Genomic DNA, 16,706 nt, shown 5'->3' with positions numbered 1-16,706 from the left:
AGGATAGGTGCAAGAAGAGCAAACATTTCCGAGTGCCCGACTCCCCTGATGATGATGCCCAGCGACGGTCCCCTGATGATTACCAGCCACGGTCCCCTCCAAAGCACAGAGCCCCAACCAGTGCTTCAGGGCCCGACGCTTCAGGGCCAAGTGTTTCAGTTCCCTGCGACGACGACCCCCGCGATGAGGAACCACGCCATCCAGAGACCCAGCATTTTGCTGCACGCCCTTCAGATTATGATTCTCGCCCAGCAGAGACCCCAGATTACAACGAGCAGTGGCGGGCCATGATGCAGTCTGGTCAGGGCGACTACACACCGGCACAGCAGACTTTTGACTGTTCGACCCATGTGTACCCTCATTGGTCGTCCCCATTCCTGAAGCCGCAGTATAGGACAGAGCCCCCGATATTCTTTGCTGAGCCCCTCACTTCTATTGCACCATATGAATGGGGACAGTCTAGTTCTGCAGGCCCGTATCAGACGGAGGAGCCTGAGCCACAGGCAGAGCAGCCACAGGCACTGCTGCTGCTGCAGCACCCAGAGCAGCCGCCGGCTGAGCAGGAGCCCCCGCGTCGCAGTCAGAGGGTGAGGCGTCCGTCTAACTTTCAGAGATCGCCTTGGGTTAATAGCCGAATGCCACGTCCAGTGACACAAAACTACAGTGACCATTATGAGAAGTGGATGGCTAGATGTCGAGCTGGTAAGGGTCGTGAGCTGTATGTCAGGGCCAGTGGTGGTTTGCGGGAGTACGACGACTTCGCGCGGGTGGATAATGTCAGCCAGGAATTCACAACTGGGGTAAATAATCTCTTGATTTTAACATTGCTAAATTATTTTCTAAAAACTTTCTTATTTTAACTTTGTTGCAGGATATTGACTTGTATTTCTTGACCTTGAGAAATAGACTTCGAGATTCCCTGGATTTACTTGATGACGTAGATATGAATAACACAGTCATATTAGACACGGATTGGTTTGTAAGTAAACTTTCATTATTTATATGTTTTCATTGGTGCTGATATAAATTAATAATTACTTATTTGATCTGTAGATATACCTCAAGAAAGAGTGGGGCGCTCTATTGGATAAGTGGGCAGGAAGTGAGTTCGGCCCAAGGAGTTTCATGTATTGACTAGTACAGCAATGGCTGATGGTTGGGAGCCTGAGATAGACTGGCTCTGCCAAGTACGTGGAAAATCACTTAAGGGCCATGAACTTCCTCCTGGTCATATAGGATGGATGGATGCCACACAGGTTATCAGTTAAACAATTATTGTTACTTGTCATTTGTGCTTTATCGTTGTTTCTTATCAATTCATTGTGGTTTGTCATAGGTTCTCATGCCAGTCATAATTGGCCACCATTTTATCCTATGTCGGATTCGGTTAGGAGAAGCCGTTTGCGAGGTCTATGACCCAGTATTCCACAAGCTAACACCTCGACAACAGGATGCTCGAGTTGGTGATTTACTACCTTTACTGAGATTGTTGCCAGTTGTCCTTCAGGTGTCGAGGTGGCTAGACGACACATCCATTGATTCGACAGTGGCAAAGAACAAGTGGCCACTTATGACGGCAGAGTTTGCTCCAGCGGAGGTTCAGTTTCACCAGCAGGACTCTGTCAACTGCGGGCCTTTCGTCTGCATGTATGCTGAACGACTGATATCTGGCTCTCCATCCATTGAGTGGGGTAATAGCAACATGGCGGCATATAGGAGCAAGATTTCTAGATCTATATTTTCGTTGTGTGAAACTTGGAAGGTCCGATGCGATCGCCTTGGTTTTAGATAGTGTTGTATATTGTTACATTCATTTGTGGTTCTATTTGGTTATTCAAAGAACTTTATTTCCAGTTAATCATTTCAGCTTATCGAATAATAAGATAATTCAATCAATATCAATAACTGTTACAACACACAAATACAAACCACTACTCCCTGGGCTCAGTCGCCCTGCCAGCGCACGTTCTCTTGCTGTGTCCTTCTTCATGGCAGATGCTGCACTTCTTTGGTTTACGACGCCTGATACTAGAAGACTCATCTGCTTGTGTGCTGCTGCCTTCACCACCACCTCGATGTCTTCCTTCTTTTGGGCGCCCCGATTGACCTTTTACAATCAAAGGTAATACAACCTGCTCAGCCATGTGCTCGGGAACCAACCACTGGCGTCTCGGCGGGAGATTATTAACTTCGCGAGAGTAAGTATCGATAAGAAATTCGTTCGTGTAGTACGAGTCTACATACTCCGCGATCGTATCACCGGCCTCACTATAAAAACAAACAAACTCCGACAGTAATCAATATAACGAACATTAAAACATATTTACATTTCACTGAACCCGCCTTAGAAATAATGCTCGTACCTTATTGCAGCGATTGAATGAGAACATGGCAGTTGGTCTAGCTGGAATACTCGACATTCGCATTTTTTCTTCTCCAGATCCACCTTAAAGCTTCTGTCAGCAGTTTGCACCTTATACTTCATGCCACTCAACCTTTGTGCAGTGTATCGACGACTTTTTTGGACTTCAATAGCTACCCTTTTACCGGCCTCAGCAGTCAAGCCTTGCTCGATTTGTTGTGCAGCCCTTAGTCGCTCGCTGAACCATTTCTCAATAACAATTCTGATTGCCTCTAACATCGAGCAGATAGGAAGTCTTCTTGTCCACAACAATCTGGAATTAAAAGCTTCAGCGGCATTTGATGTCATAAAACTGTAGCGTCGCACAGGCATAGGACACATCGAACGAGCCCACTTCTCCGGCCCAATCCCCATTAGTTTATCGTACGCAACTCTCTTCATAACCTTCAGGGCGTTCATAGCCCTATTGAAGTCGGACTTCTCGTACGCAAATGCAGCTTGTCGATACACCTCGACCACTGCCTTACCGTAATGCTTCAGGTTATTTTGCAAATGGTAGTAGCATAGGCCGTGGGTTTCATTTGGTAACTCATTCCTTATAGCATTGGCAATGGAGATATGTTGATCAGAGACAATCAAAAGTGGATCGGCTTGGCCATAAACACGTCGAATGCGTGACATGAAATAAGTCCACGATTCATCGTTTTCTTTCGGGCCAACACCATACGCGAGTGGGAACAAACTCTCGTTGCCGTCCTTCGTCACTGCAACAAACAAAATACCCCTATTCTTGCCCTTCAAGTGTGTGCCGTTGACGACAATCACTGGCCGTAAGCTGAACATGAAAGGGGTAGCCGAAGCTGCAAGAGCAACAAATAAGTGTTTGAATCGGCCATCATCGTCAACTTCCCACTCCACCATCGAACCGGGATTGGATTGTCTCAACATGTATAAGTACTTGGGCAGCATCTCGAAGGACTGATCATGTCGACCATAAACCATCTCAGTGGCTCGATTACGGGCTCGCAATGCAACATCGTACTTGATCTGTATGCCAAACTCACGTCGCAGCTCCAGCTGGATTGCCTTCGGCTTCAAGATCTCGCAATCGTCGTGTATTTTCTGTGCTAGATATGTTGCGACGACTTTTGCGGGGGCCTTTATTCGCGCTACGCGCCCTAGCTCACCGTCGCATGAGTGCTCATTGGTGAACTTATACACTCCCCAAATGGCTCCATCTTGTGACGATGCATGGAGCTTGAAGGGGCACGTATCTGAATGCTTGCATTTGAAGTAGACTCGTCTGCTGTCTGATTTGCTGACAGAAAATTCCTTGCCCTGCTTCATGTTCCACAGACCGATTGCAACGATCAGATCATCTTTGCTATTGAAATACATATTCTTTGACAACTCCCGAGGCAGTAGCTGATAATCTTCAATATCCACAAGTGCCGCTGCAGCGTCCAACGGGATAACCGGAACTAACCAATTAGTTAGTTCATCTGCTCCAGGAACCTGTTCGTCATCATCGTCGTCGATCTGCAAATTCTACCACCCTGCATATTCAATCCCCGCCCTTCTCACGTTCTCTGGCTCCGACAAGTCTTCAGAGGCGCTTGTATCAGTCTCGGCTTCAGACGATGGAACATAATCTTCATCTACATTACCAGCATTCTCCACAAACTGAGGCTCGTACGTATATTGATCATCAGCTGGACCCCAACAACGATCAGTTGTTAGGCGATCGTAATTGTACGGATTTGGCTCATCCCATGAAGGCCAACCCGTTGACTGATCATTACCCCAAGTGACCGACGGTTCAACAATTTCTTGCGCCGGTGAATCTCCGGCTGATAGGTCTAAATAAGCATATCTTTGGATTGCTTCCAATCCGTCCCCACCTTCGAATGTTGCACTGGATTCACCTCCATACCCGAAAGATTGAGGGAGATCGAACGAAGGAACATACACTTCTCCACTATAATCGTCTTCGACAACATAAATCTTAGGAAAATGTGGCTGGGACGCCAGCAACTGAAGCAAATCATTGTCATCGGCAAGAAGATTTTTACTGTATACCCTGCCATTTAATCTCTTCGTCAAATAATACAAGCTGTAATTAGTGCTCAATGAATTCTCCAACATCAGGTGATTTATCATGTACACCGTACTGGCCATTGTGTCTCCGAAAATATGCAAATTCTTAGAAGAGCCGTCGATGTACTCATAACCATTGAAGGCACCTCCATAATTAACCACAAAGTATCTCCCATATTCATTCATCTACAGAAAAAATAATAAATAAATAAATATATGATGTAAAGGGAATAAAATGTTAAAATACAACATATAACATGTTAATACACTCGAAAAACATCTATCCGCCCGGGGAAGTTTCCGAGGAAAATGTGTCCGGCCGTGTATTACATGATATATAATTACACACGGCCGGACACATTTTCAAGGACACTTGTCTGGGCGGATACATGATTTTCGAGCATATTAACATGAGTTATGTAGCAATATATATGTATAGAACTAAAATGCAACTAATAATTACTAATTAATACTTTAAAACATGATAGAATGTGCTCTAATTCACATGTATTTCCTTCTAACGTGGCTTTAAATCATAGTATGCTATAATATGCTAATAATTCACATAAGCATATAGGATCAAACAAAACATTGAAAATAAACAATAACCAACTTAAATTACATTTCAAACGTAAAATGACATACCTTTAAACGTTCGGATGAGAGAATTCACAAATAATAGCTTCACCACTTGGAAAATATTAGAATTTCTAATGAGTTTGAGTGTTTTTTCACTTTGAGTGCTCGGATGAGAGGATGAGAGAATTCACTCATATATAAACAAAGATTCTTTCATTTCACGTGAATTTCAATGAAATTAGTGTGTTTGACATGAATACTTTACTGACAAGGCTATTTCACATCATATTTGTCGTTTATCATCAATTAAAAAAAAAATTATGTCCCTTAATTGAAGGCTAATTAATCGATGGAATATAAATACAAAAAATTAACACAATCCATATTAGCACTCAAAACACACATCGGAACCAAAAAAACATCTATCCGACCGGAACATATATGCGTCCGACCGATGAAACCTTATGTCCGGTCGGACACTTTGTTTTTACGGTCGGACAGTCTTTTTTTTTTTTTTCCAATGTGTGTTTTGAGTGCTAATATCGATTGTGTTAATTTTTAGTATTTATATTCCATTGATTAATTAGCCTACGATTTACTTGTAAAACCTTCGATTTTAATTCAAAAATAAATAAATATTATTTTTTCTGTCAGTCTTTCACATGTTCCAACACTTATTTGACCGATTTCAATCTTTAAATTGATGAATTGATGTTTTTCTTACACTTTAACAACTTTTGTCATAGATGTGTAAGAACTTTTGCGGAAAACAATGCACATCCATCACATTCAAAGGGCATTTTCGGTTCTTCACTTATGTAGGGCATGTAGTGCTTTACATAGTAAGAGATGACATTTTTCAAATTATTCATAAGAGAAAGGACACTTTAAATTTCGCCTCTAAAAGTTATGCTTAATAATGCTAGAACTTGTAAGATTCTAATTGTGATGCAAATTGAAACTTTGTTTTAATGTTATATGATATGATGCATTAATTGATATGATGCTCTTTGCTTATTTATCGCCTCGAAGTTGGATGGATTATTTAAACATCCTCTACTCATACCATTCTTATCTATCTTATCCACTAAATCAAACTTCCCTTTAAAGCATTCTCAGGGCTGTATTAAAAGCTCAAATTAAAATAGAACTAGAAACACACCAAAAAAAAAAGGAAAAGAAAAGCAAGAAAGAAAAAGTGCTCTGCCCAGAAAATTCAAATTGTAGTTTTGTTACTACTTTCATCTGTTTATAAAAACAAGGAAAAACATGCAATTGATAAAGTAAAACCACATATCCTGTCCTGCCAGTTAGAACATATACTCTGATGAAAAGTAAAATTGCTGATTTATCTTTTCATAGCTATAGATACAAAGTATGACAATAATCACAACAAGAACATATAGAAACTTACAAAAATTAAAAGGACAAAACGAATACACGACACATTAATAATTTAATTCTATTTAGATCTTAGTCTTCATGGCATGAAAGATTATCAGCAGAGTATAAGCAAAAAATTTATCAGGAGAAAATGAAATTAAAAGGGATAATTCCATCGATACCACTTAGAATGTAGCGAACGAGAAGTCAATCGAATCTATTGCGACTGAAGTTGTCGAACACCTATAGTTGTTCTGCCCCTTCCATACCCAACACCGGCGGTGAAACTGATTACCTCCACCGCCTACCGTTTCCTCATCATCGTCGACAACTGAATCGCTGATCGTCGAATGAGTTTCGATCTGAACCACTCCGCCCTTTGATCCCCTTGCCTTGTTCAAAGCATAAACCCTTTGCCCTTTCACTAGTTTCTATATCTAGTTATGTAATGGAGGGGCTGAAATTATAGAATTTATCGGTGTGGAGATAATCGATTTCACAAAAATTTGGGGAAGTTTTCATTGTGTTGGTAGTGAAATTGAAGAGTGAAGAAAACCTTTAACTCGTTGCTTTGGGAAAATAGAGGCATAGCATGAGCAGTTTTTTCTATAAAAAAATAAAAATAAAAATTAAGATGATAAATTTTGGTGGGAGAGTTCGCGCCTTGGAACTTTTGTTCAATATGTTTTACATTTTTCTTTTTCATCATTATTTTTCGTTGATTAATTTAAAAGAATGAAGGGTGTATATCTTATACTATGATTCATGGGACATGCTGCAATGTCTTAATTGACTAACTATTTCCACACAAACATTTTTATGTCATAATAGTGTTACCATTTATCAATATATAAAGCATGTTGTCGTAATAGAGCATTTATCATGACATATTTCCAATAGTGTCATAAAAAGGGTGTAGTTATAGGTCATTTTTGTTGTAGCAGTAACCCGTCGCCCACTCAACATCTAAAAAGATTTGGACCGAGCTCAACTCCACCAAAGGAAGCCAACCACCCTAATCCCTGCCGCTAGCGCACCAAACGGCAGAAAAAAGATCGAGGAGATCATCCAAACCACATGTTAATTTTTATTATTGTCGTTTATATATATATATATATATATATAGGGGATGGCTAGAATAAAAACACTCTTAAGTGTATAAAATATAAATGATTTTCAGTCCTTAGATCATCAAGATCTACGGTTGATTCGTAACCCTTTTGGATGAATTCGTGGTCCTGGGTTCGAATCCCAAAGATAGCAAAAAATTATTTTTCACAATTCGTAACCATGTTGGATGAATTCGTAACCCTATTGGATAAAATTCGTACATTAAAAAACGTTTATATTTATATTTTAAGAAGTGTTTTTACTGTAGCCCTCCCCTATATATATATATATATATATATATATATATATATATAGGGGAGGGCTACAGTAAAAACACTTTTTAAAATATAAATATAAACGTTTTTTAATGTACGAATTTTATCCAACAGGGTTACGAATTCATCCAACATGGTTACGAATTGTGAAACATAAATTTTTGCTACCTTTGGGATTCGAACCCAGGACCACGAATTCATCCAAAAGGGTTACGAATCAACCGTAGATCTTGATGATCTAAGGGCTGAAAATCATTTATATTTTATACACTTAAGAGTGTTTTTATTCTAGCCCTCCCCTATATATATATATATATATATATATATATAGGGGCGCGCTCCATTGAGACCCCCTATTTTTCGTGTAACATGAGTACAATGAATAAGACATATAATACTAATGAATAAAACGTATATCTAATGAACAAGATGTATATACTGATGAAAAATAAAATTTAGAAAATTCGTAATGAATAAGACATATATACTAATGAACAGGGCCGTATATACTGATGAATAACAAAATTTAAAATATTCTGCTCCCTCCAGGATTCGAACCCTGTGAAAAAAAATCACCCTCCAGATACAATATCAGCCATAGGATTGATAAAATAAACGCACCAGATCGTGCCCTAGATCTCACTAAAATTAGGGGGTCTCATTGGAGCGGCCCCCTATATATATATATATATATATATATATTGTGTACTTAATACATGGATCACATTTGTTCTTTTATAAGAACATTAATTGGGCGGTAAAAACTCATTTATATCTCTAATCTAGATCTATATCTATCTATACTATATTAAAAAGAGTTTTCAATTTCAAATTGATTTCAAATCAATTTCAAAATTGAGTGGCAATTTTGTAGTTAGAATAAAATTGAAGGTTGATTTATAAGCTATACATATTTTTTTCTTTTTCTTTAACTTCTTATTTTTCTATTTTATTTCTTTTTTAAAATTATGAAATTCGACAAATTATAAAATATTTGATATGCATATCAAATTAAAAATCGTGACAAGAGTTTTAATTTGATATATGTTATGTAAATATTGGATTTAAAATATAAAAATTATATTTATTTAAAGATTAAAACTTAAGAAAATTCTCTCACCTCTCTCCTCTTTTTTTTTGAATAAACCTATTTTTTTTCAATTATCTTTTAACTTATATTGTTTTCTTTTTTAACAATATCATTTTTTATTCATATGACTTATTCTTTATTATTTTATATTAAACTAAAATATATTTATCTTAAATTATAGTATTTTTAATTATATTTAGAATTTTTATATAATAATCAAATGATAATAAATTTTATATATAATAAAATATAAAAATATTTTTTGTGCAACGCAAATGCTAGTCTATACTATATTAAAAAGATAGTTTCCAATTTGAAATCAATTTAAAAATTGAGTGGTAATTTTGTAGTTATAGTAAAATTGAAGGTTTATGTTTAATCTATATTTTTATTTTTATTTTTCATTTCTTTAACTTCTTATTTGTTGTTTTATTTCTTTCCAGAATTGTGAAATTCGATTAATTATAAAATATTTAAGGGTAAATATCATGAAAACTCCTGAACTATACCCACTTTATCAAAAATACTCTGAAACTTTCGAAATATTTTCTAAACCCTCAAACTATCAGGTTTTTATCAAATATATCCTGCATCTATTTTTCGGTTACCAGAAACGTGATGTGGCTCGCCAGATGCCACAATGTAATTTATATTCTCTTTTTTTTAAATGACATGGAAAAAATAACTTCGTTTTGTACCATATTCTACCGTGTTTATCCTTAATTCTACGTTATTAGCGTGAATTTCAAACATGTATGAGTGAATTTTGAATTTCAGAGTGAATTTTTTTAAATGATATTGTACGAAACGACGTCATTTTTGCCATTGCATTAAAAATATATATATAAGTTACATTGTGGCATCCGGCGAGCCACACACGTATTTGGTGACCGGAAAATAGATGCGGAATATATTTGATAAAAATCTGATAGTTTGAGGGTTTAGAGAACATTTTGAAAATTTCAGGGTATTTTTGATAAAGCGGGTATACTTCAGGGGTTTTCATGATATTTACCCCAATATTTAATATGCGCGCATATCAAATTAAAGATCACGATAAGAGCTTTAATTTAATATATTTTATATAATTATTTGATTTAAAATGTACAAATTAAAATTATTTAAATATTAAAATTTTATAAATTTCTCTCTCCTCTCTCATCTTTTTTTTTTAAAATGTATTTTTAATTATTTTTTATTAGTATTTTTTTAACTTATTTAGTTTTTGCTTTTCATAATATCAAATTTTATAATTGTAAATTCTTATTATTTTTTATTTTTTTAATATTCAATTCAAATATATATATATATAGTTAAAATTAATTTTTATTATATTTATGAGTATGATAATTAAATTAGTATTAATTTTTATATAAATATAAAAAATTAAAAAATATTTTCTCATGCATTACATAGGATGCAAATGCTAGTTAAAAAATAAACTTCTATTTGCCCTTAAATATTTATCCATTAAATAAACTCCTACTCTGCTTTTTGGACAATTATACCATCTCTTATTTCCTAAATTTATTATCCTTTACCATTTATGGGTGCCACCCCACTACACATTTATCACTTTTATATTTTATATTTACTTCCTTTTACCACTCATGGGCCCACCCTATAATGCATTTATTACTTTTATATTCTATACTTACTACTTTTTACTACTCATGGGCTCACCCCCACTACACCTTTATCATTTTTGGTCAATTACACTTTTATTTCACCTACAACACCTTTATCAGTTTTCTTAATTTCCGTGCCGAACATCAAATGAGAGTTTATTTCGTAAACGGAGGGAGTATTAAAAAGGGAGTTTCCAATTTGAAATCAATTTCAAATTAATTGCAAAATTGAGTGGCAATTTTGTAGTTATAATAAAATTGAAGGTTTATGTTTAAACTATATATTTTTCCTTTTATATTCATTTTCTTTAACTTCTTATTTGTTGTTACATTTCTTTCCAAAATTGTGAAATTTCGTTAATTATAAAATATTTAATATGCATATCAAATTAAAGATCACGACAAGAGCTTTAATATGATATATTTTATGAAAATATTTTACTGAAAATGTAAAAATTAAATTTGTTTAAATATTAAAGTTTTATAAATTTCTCTCTCATCTCTCATCTTTTTTGAATAAATATATTTTTAATTCTTTTTACTTAGTATTTTATTTTAATTTTTGACTTATTTTTTTGTTTTTGTTTTCCATAATATCAAATTTTATAAATTTGAATTCTTTTTTATTTTTTCAATATTCAATTCAAAAATATTCAATTAAAATTAATTTTTTATTATATTTATAAGTATAATAATTGAATTAGTATTAATTTTATATAAAATATAAAAATTAAAAATGTTTTCCCGTGTATTGCACGTGATGGATGCAAATGCTAGTCAGTTTAAAAGGGCACTTCCAATTTGAAATCAATTTTAAAATTAAGTGGCAATTTTGTAATTATAATTAATAAAATTGAAGGTTTATTTATAAATTATATATTTTCTTTTTATTTTCTTTTTCTTTATCTTTTTGTTTGTTTGTTTTATTTCTTTCTAAAATTGTGAAATTCGACTAATTATAAAGTAATTAATATGCGTATCAAATTAAACATCACGATAAAAGCTTTAATTTGATATTTCATGTAAATATTTTATTTAAAATTTAAAAATTATACTCCATCCGCCCCACGAATCTTGACACGTTTGGTTTTGGCACGGAAATTAAAGAATTGTTGATTAATATTTTAAGTGTGTAGTTAATAAAGTATAAAAGTGATAAAGTAGGAGAGAGAAGATAATAAAAGTGATAAAGTATGAGAGATAGAAAGTAATAGAAATGATAAAGTAGGATAGATAAGGTAATTTGGAAATGTGTCAAGATTCGTGGGATGGAGGAAGTATTTATTTAAGATTAAAATTTAAAAAATTATCCTCTCATCCTTTTTAAAATAAATCTATTTTTAAATTCTTTGATTTTATTTTTATTTAATTTATTATTTTTTCTTTTCATAATATCAAATGTTATTATTGTGAATTTTTTTAATATTCGGCTCAAATATATTCAGTTAAAATCAATTTTTTTATTATACACATAAATATGATAATTGAGTTAGTATCAATTTTATATAAATATAAAAATATAAAAACGTTTCCCGTACATTGCACGTGGTGCAAATGCTAGTTTATGTTCAAAAGGAGGTCAAATTAAAGCCTCTCAACGATGATGAACTTTGCCAAAATAATGTAGTTCTGCTTTTGCATATTATAATAGCATAATTAGTAAAAGACGTTGTACTTGCGAGTTGCGACTATTCAACATTCGTGTTACATAGTTATGAAACATATGAAAACCCATATTAATATTCAAGGTATATAATAAACCTTATTCAGAATTAAAATAATTTTAAGTATAATTATATAATATCTTAATATATCTTTTTTTATTTGTATGGATATTTTTTATGTGATTTTATTTTTGTTATATAAGAATAAATAATTTCATAAAATAATGAAAATTGTATAATAAAACCTGAGGATCCGAAGCAGAATGAATATGCGCATATGTAATTAAGCGTGGGAAGGTGAGTGATTAATTAAGCAGCAAGAGTGAGGAGGTCCAACGCTTTCAAAAGGGTGTCCCTAAACCTGCCTAAATCAAGATTAACATCTTGATTATCCAAAAACACATGTTTACAAACATCAAATCCTCTCTTATGACAAAATTGGACAGGGTTTGTGTATACTTGACTCTGGGCACCATATTTCCCTAACAACGAGCTCTCGTTCAGCCTCACCTTATACTCCAAATACTTCAACTTCATCTCCTCCTCCGCCGACCCGTAGCATTGCCTCGCGAAATTATGCAGCCCCACCGGCGTTATTTGGATCACAACTGCAATAACAAATACTAATATTACTATCTCAATCAAACAAATTAAATCAACTCCCACACTTAATTTACCGCCATTCTCAGGCAGAAAAACCATGTTGGTCAGCCCAGCTCCATGCACTCCTACCATGACGTCCACGGAGTTGACAATTTTGGCGACGGACTCGATTTCCCCTCTCAAATCTTGTGCCACGCACTCAAACCCTAGGCTTCGAGCGAGCTCAACCACCTCGACCTCGTTGCTCAACCGCCGCGACCTGGCTCTGGAAATGATGAGCATCCGAGGCCGATAGTGGCCGCGCACGGACTCCCTCTCCAAGGAGTAGGCGCTGCGTAGAAGCTTCGTGAAGTTTCGAGCGGAAAAGCTCGAAAACGGGGAGGGATCGATGGATAGATCGGTTGTGTCAGCTCTGAGGCCGACGATCATTCCCGGGAAGCACAGAGTTTGATTCTGCGCGTCGATGTCGACGACGTCGTATTTGGAGAGTCTTTGTAGGGTTTTGGTGTGCTTGGAAGTGAGGCGAGAATCGTGGTTGGTCACGAGGAAGATGACGTGGCGGTTGAAGCGGTGGGAGGTGGCGAAGAGCGGGACGAGCACGTCGGCGATGCTGTGGAAGTGGTTTCCGGCGTGTGCGCCGGTCGAGAAGAGGATGGCCGGGGCGGCGAGGGTTTGGGTGCAATGAGGGAGTTTGTCTGCCTTGATTTGGAAAGCGGAGACGGTGGTCATGGCGGCGGCGTCGTATTTTCGTGGGTAGGGTTTTATTTTGATGGAGGTCAGGTGGTTTGAAGGTGGTATGAAAATGGTGGAAGAGGCGCCGTGGATGCGTACGTCGCCGTTTAATTCATACACATCGGATCTAGAGTTGGAGTAGTTGAAGATGTCACAATCTGCACGGAAATAAATCAAGAGGAAGGATACTCATTTTTCAAATTAAATTAACATAAAAGATCGAGAAAATGGAGTATCTTTCAAAGGTCGTAATATTTTTGCAAACGACATTAAAAATCGGTTAATAAAGTAACATCTTCATGCAGTAAAGTAATACTCACTCTATCTCACTCTAATAGGTTCACTTTTTTTGGGTACGAAAATTAAAAAACTTATTTTTTTTTTAAGAGAAAACTAGTGTGGTTCATATATTTTTTTACTCAACATAAAAAACGAGCCTATTCTAATGGAACGTCCCAAAAAGAAAAACAAGCTTAATTATTAGAGTGCGACGAAGAGAGTGAAATATAACATGATTCCAAATAAAATTTGAAATGTAAAACTTAAAAAGTAAATTAGGTATTTTTAAAAAAAATAATAAGAGGAACTTACTAATTGGAGGGCGACGGAAATAGGGCTTGAAAACGGCGGTAAAGTTGAGTGCCATAATAATCATACATATAATTGCTGCAAATGCTAATTTTTTCTGCTGCTGCCGACGATAACTCCTAACAATTATCTTCTCAGCGCCCATTGTTACCTAACTGCAGATACATATATTTACAGATAATTAATGATACACGCATTATCAAAATAAATTGAATTTCGTTCAATTTTGCTAAGCGTTTATTAGATCTACAACGATTGAAACTTTAAAACAAAAGGGAAAAACGGATAGAGAGATGATAAGTAATAAACTGAAACAAATTGACTTAATGTATATATCATTCCACAATACTTACCTGTCATGTCATCTAGCAGGATCGATGTGTATTCCAAACAATTGTGATAAAAAAAAAAAAAAAAAACCCTACATTAATTATATATCATCAACTATGAACATGTCAATTTTCTTCTTATAAACGTGAACATATATATATATATATATTTATGAATATCTATGTTATTATCTGTATTAACTTACATCTTATTTTATAATGGAGTTGTTATAGAGGGCCAGTTCAATTTGCGCGGTTACTGTGCCAATTTGGGAAATTAATTAGCTCAAAGTTAATAGAAGAAAGAAGGCTAGAAAGGTAATTTAATGTTATAATCGGATCGATATTGATAATATTACCATATTTATATGATTGCAACGAGCCGTTTTTGATCAGTTAGTGACATTTCTTATTTCGGTATTTGACACGATTTCTTTTTACTAGCTAGAGTGATGATTCTTTCTCCATTTTTAAATTTCTTAAGTAATCGGCTTATTATTTTGGAGAGGAAGTAATCGGACACAGTATTTGTGTTTTATTTGATTTTGCAGTCCTTTTTTTTTATTATTATTATTAACGCCAATACAGAATTATGGAATTAGTACAGTTTGAAATAAAGAATCATTTTAATTTTTAGGCCTAGCTATTGGACTAGTCTAAAACCAAATTGACATTTAATAGGCCTAATTACTGGGCCGCATCATAAAATGGGCCTGTTCCCTGGAGTTAATATATTTTAATTGACTATGTTAGAAGAATCCAGAAGTACCTATTAAGAGGGCAAAAGAATTCAGAAAACTTTTAAATAAATGTATATATATATACAGTCAATTGGTTCGCTTAATTATAGATTAATTAACTTTAACAAACATGGTGTCGTGGTGTAGTTGGTTATCACGTCAGTCTAACACACTGAAGGTCTCCGGTTCGATTCCGGGCGACGCCATTTTTAATATGTATTTTTTGTTTTCATTCTACTTGGTTTTTAATATCAAATACTAATCGTTTTTGCAGATTATATTGAGCATTTGCGCGTTGATATATGGTTTAGATTTATCCGACAATAAATACGAATAAATATATTGTTTTGAAGTGGGGAAAGGATGCGGTCGAAATTGAACTCCTAACCTCTTTATTAATACTACAAAGGATTCTGGTCTAAAAAAAAATACTACTACAAAGGATTTTTAATGTTTGAATATTCATGAAGGGGACAAATACCATAAACAATATGTCAATATGTAAATGTCATAGCAACTAGAAAGAATAATTTAAATTTGGGGTTAATGGCATATCAATGTTAAAGTGACATGGTAATTACTAAATTATTAATTTAATCTAATTTTGAATATTAATTTCAAAATTTGAGGTGGTGATTTCTATAATATTAATTTAATTTGCTTTTGCTACTAATTAGGATTTTGGTTAAATTTATTACTAACAAAACAAGTTGCAAAATTGATGTTGTTTCATAAGAATTGACGTCGTTTCTACCAATCGTCGTTTCTACCAATCGGCTACCACACGAAAACGATTATGCCACATCAATATTTATTTTGTTACTCATGTCAAAAATAAATTTAATTGGAATTTTGAGTAGCAACAAAATCAGATTAATTAAATCAATACATTGGTAATTACCATGCCAAACATCAAAATTGGTACGCTAGCTAAATTAGAATTTGATATAAATTTAACAATTTTCAGGCAATTAACCCTTTAGATTAAAAGACCGCAAAAGAATCAATCTAATTAAATCGTCGAACATGTCCCTAACAATCGCATATTATTTTCTTTCATCATCTTACGTGTGATATTCCAGTGGAAATCTAAATTTATTTATTTTTGATGAAATTGATGCGTCACTAGTCACCCCCCTCTTCACATTTTATATGCCCAACAATATATGTTTTTAATATCGTCCAACAATATATGTTAGGTTAGGTTTTGCCCCAAAAAATATATAAAACACGCGCGCGCGCACACACGTATGCTTTTGAATTTAATCAAACTTTTGCATAGAGGAAACCATACCGACTTCCCCAGCAGGCCAGCATGAGTTAAAAAAAGCTTAACAACTTTTTGTAGTTAAATAAATAATTAATCCTTTAATTTCTCTCATTTTAAATATTTCACCCCATCCGAGTACACAGCATTCCCGATTTAATTCATATACTATATGGTCTTGTTATTCAAATTAAGGTCCCTAATCACAATTTATAAAAATGAATTTTAAGACTTGTTTGATTTAAAACCTCAACTTTAG

At 34.6% G+C, this 16,706-nt stretch overlaps 3 protein-coding genes and 1 non-coding gene across 4 annotated transcripts; 2 read left to right on the top strand and 2 right to left on the bottom strand.

Moving 5' to 3' along the window:
* The first annotated feature begins 1,145 nt into the window (after positions 1 to 1,145).
* On the top strand, positions 1,146 to 1,792 carry LOC131023563 (uncharacterized). The gene is made up of 2 exons (XM_057953108.1): positions 1,146 to 1,256; positions 1,337 to 1,792. Exons 1-2 carry the CDS (start codon positions 1,146 to 1,148, stop codon positions 1,790 to 1,792), a joined length of 567 nt encoding a protein of 188 aa, XP_057809091.1.
* Positions 1,793 to 1,931: 139 nt separating this feature from the next.
* Positions 1,932 to 3,709, bottom strand: LOC131023562 (uncharacterized). The gene is made up of 3 exons (XM_057953107.1): positions 3,289 to 3,709; positions 2,364 to 3,126; positions 1,932 to 2,268 (listed from the first exon to the last, which is right to left on the bottom strand). The coding sequence occupies exons 1-3, from the start codon at positions 3,707 to 3,709 to the stop codon at positions 1,932 to 1,934; spliced, it is 1,521 nt and encodes a 506-aa protein (XP_057809090.1).
* Positions 3,710 to 3,910: 201 nt separating this feature from the next.
* LOC131023561 (alpha-1,3-arabinosyltransferase XAT3-like) lies at positions 3,911 to 14,471 on the bottom strand. The gene is made up of 4 exons (XM_057953106.1): positions 14,465 to 14,471; positions 12,866 to 13,681; positions 12,648 to 12,796; positions 3,911 to 4,153 (listed from the first exon to the last, which is right to left on the bottom strand). The coding sequence occupies exons 1-4, from the start codon at positions 14,469 to 14,471 to the stop codon at positions 3,911 to 3,913; spliced, it is 1,215 nt and encodes a 404-aa protein (XP_057809089.1).
* Positions 14,472 to 15,312: 841 nt separating this feature from the next.
* TRNAV-AAC (transfer RNA valine (anticodon AAC)) lies at positions 15,313 to 15,386 on the top strand. Its single transcript has one exon. It is a non-coding gene; the product is annotated as a tRNA-Val (tRNA).
* The last annotated feature ends 1,320 nt before the right edge of the window (positions 15,387 to 16,706 follow it).

This window comes from Salvia miltiorrhiza, chromosome 4, assembly GCF_028751815.1.
Source record: "Salvia miltiorrhiza cultivar Shanhuang (shh) chromosome 4, IMPLAD_Smil_shh, whole genome shotgun sequence".
NCBI classification, from domain to species: domain Eukaryota; kingdom Viridiplantae; phylum Streptophyta; class Magnoliopsida; order Lamiales; family Lamiaceae; genus Salvia; species Salvia miltiorrhiza.
The sequence above is the reverse complement of the archived record's forward strand: the minus strand, read 5'-3'. Positions and strand labels throughout refer to the sequence as shown.